Genomic DNA, 1,105 nt, shown 5'->3' with positions numbered 1-1,105 from the left:
TCCATTGCTCCACAGCCGTGCAGAAAACACTGTTTGCGACCTAAATTCCAAAGTCACAATTCAAGCAAGTCGCAAGTTGGCCCATTCAGTCAGTCAGCTTTGCATTTTCATCACGTTTCACGTATCAAAGTATAAAATGTGGTTTTCTTTTTCTTCCACTGAATGTTGAGTATCTCCTCCGTACAAAAGGGCCTCAGCACATTTTAAGTTATATTAGTTTTAGAGATTTTTTAATTAATTCTCTGTGTTTCTGTTTTTCAGTCACCTCGTCCTTATCCTCGCTGTCCTCGCCGTCCTTTACTTCGTCCAGCTCTGCGAAGGACATGAGCTCCCCCGGGATGCAGGCCCCCGTCGCGGTCAGCAGCGCCTATGAGGCCGCAGCGGCGCACTCCGACTCTCACAGCAGCGGGTTGGAAGCCGAGCTGGAGCACCTAAGGCAGGCCCTGGACAGTGGCCTGGATACAAAAGAAGCCAAAGAAAAATTCCTCCACGAAGTTGTGAAGATGAGGGTGAAGCAGGAAGAGAAGCTGAACGCTGCCTTGCAAGCCAAGCGCAGCCTACACCAGGTAATGCTGGAAACCAGCTTTCTCTTAGCACTGCCTGCACGTGCTCTTCCGGGTAGAAACCGTGAGGTAGTCTCATGTGAACAAGAATTGCCTTATTTTTCCCAAATAGCAACAGCCTCTACTGGGGTACTGTTTGTAAATTCAGCCGGGAAACCAAAGTACACAAGAACCATTCCTGCGTTTTCAAGCTTGCCACCTGTTTTTGCCTTGGGGTGTAAATCCATGGTTACCAAAATCAACATCTTTTCATTACTGCAAAAATCTTCTAGTCCAGCACGGTTTATTTTGTTTGCATTTCACTGACCTAGAAACATTTCTGTCCTTATGGAGGCGTTATCCGTAGGTTTAAAAGGTTTGTAGGAATCCTGCCATTGCCTGGCTGAGGGGGGGTATCTCAGGTACCTGAGAACTTGCTGAACCACAGAGCTTTGTGAAGGTTTCCATCCTTCACTGAACGTTTCCTGCTTCATTCGGTGAAGCAGCTCCTTATTTCTGGCAATCCTTGGTGCGTAAGTCAGACCAAAGAGTGGGCAGGGAAA

At 47.5% G+C, this 1,105-nt stretch overlaps 1 protein-coding gene across 1 annotated transcript in view; it reads left to right on the top strand.

The window, feature by feature from the left end:
* LOC104544736 (ski oncogene-like) overlaps positions 1-566 on the top strand; it is a gene marked incomplete at both ends in the record, with an annotated part of 3,459 nt that extends 2,893 nt beyond the window's left edge. The window contains one exon of the mRNA XM_010189679.1: positions 262-566. Coding sequence (XP_010187981.1) covers positions 262-566 — 305 coding nt within the window. The remainder of the gene's footprint in view (positions 1-261) is intronic.
* Between the last annotated feature and the right edge of the window lie 539 nt (positions 567-1,105).

This window comes from Mesitornis unicolor, unplaced genomic scaffold (assembly GCF_000695765.1).
Source record: "Mesitornis unicolor isolate BGI_N332 unplaced genomic scaffold, ASM69576v1 scaffold27908, whole genome shotgun sequence".
Lineage (NCBI taxonomy): Eukaryota > Metazoa > Chordata > Aves > Mesitornithiformes > Mesitornithidae > Mesitornis > Mesitornis unicolor.
The sequence above is the reverse complement of the archived record's forward strand: the minus strand, read 5'-3'. Positions and strand labels throughout refer to the sequence as shown.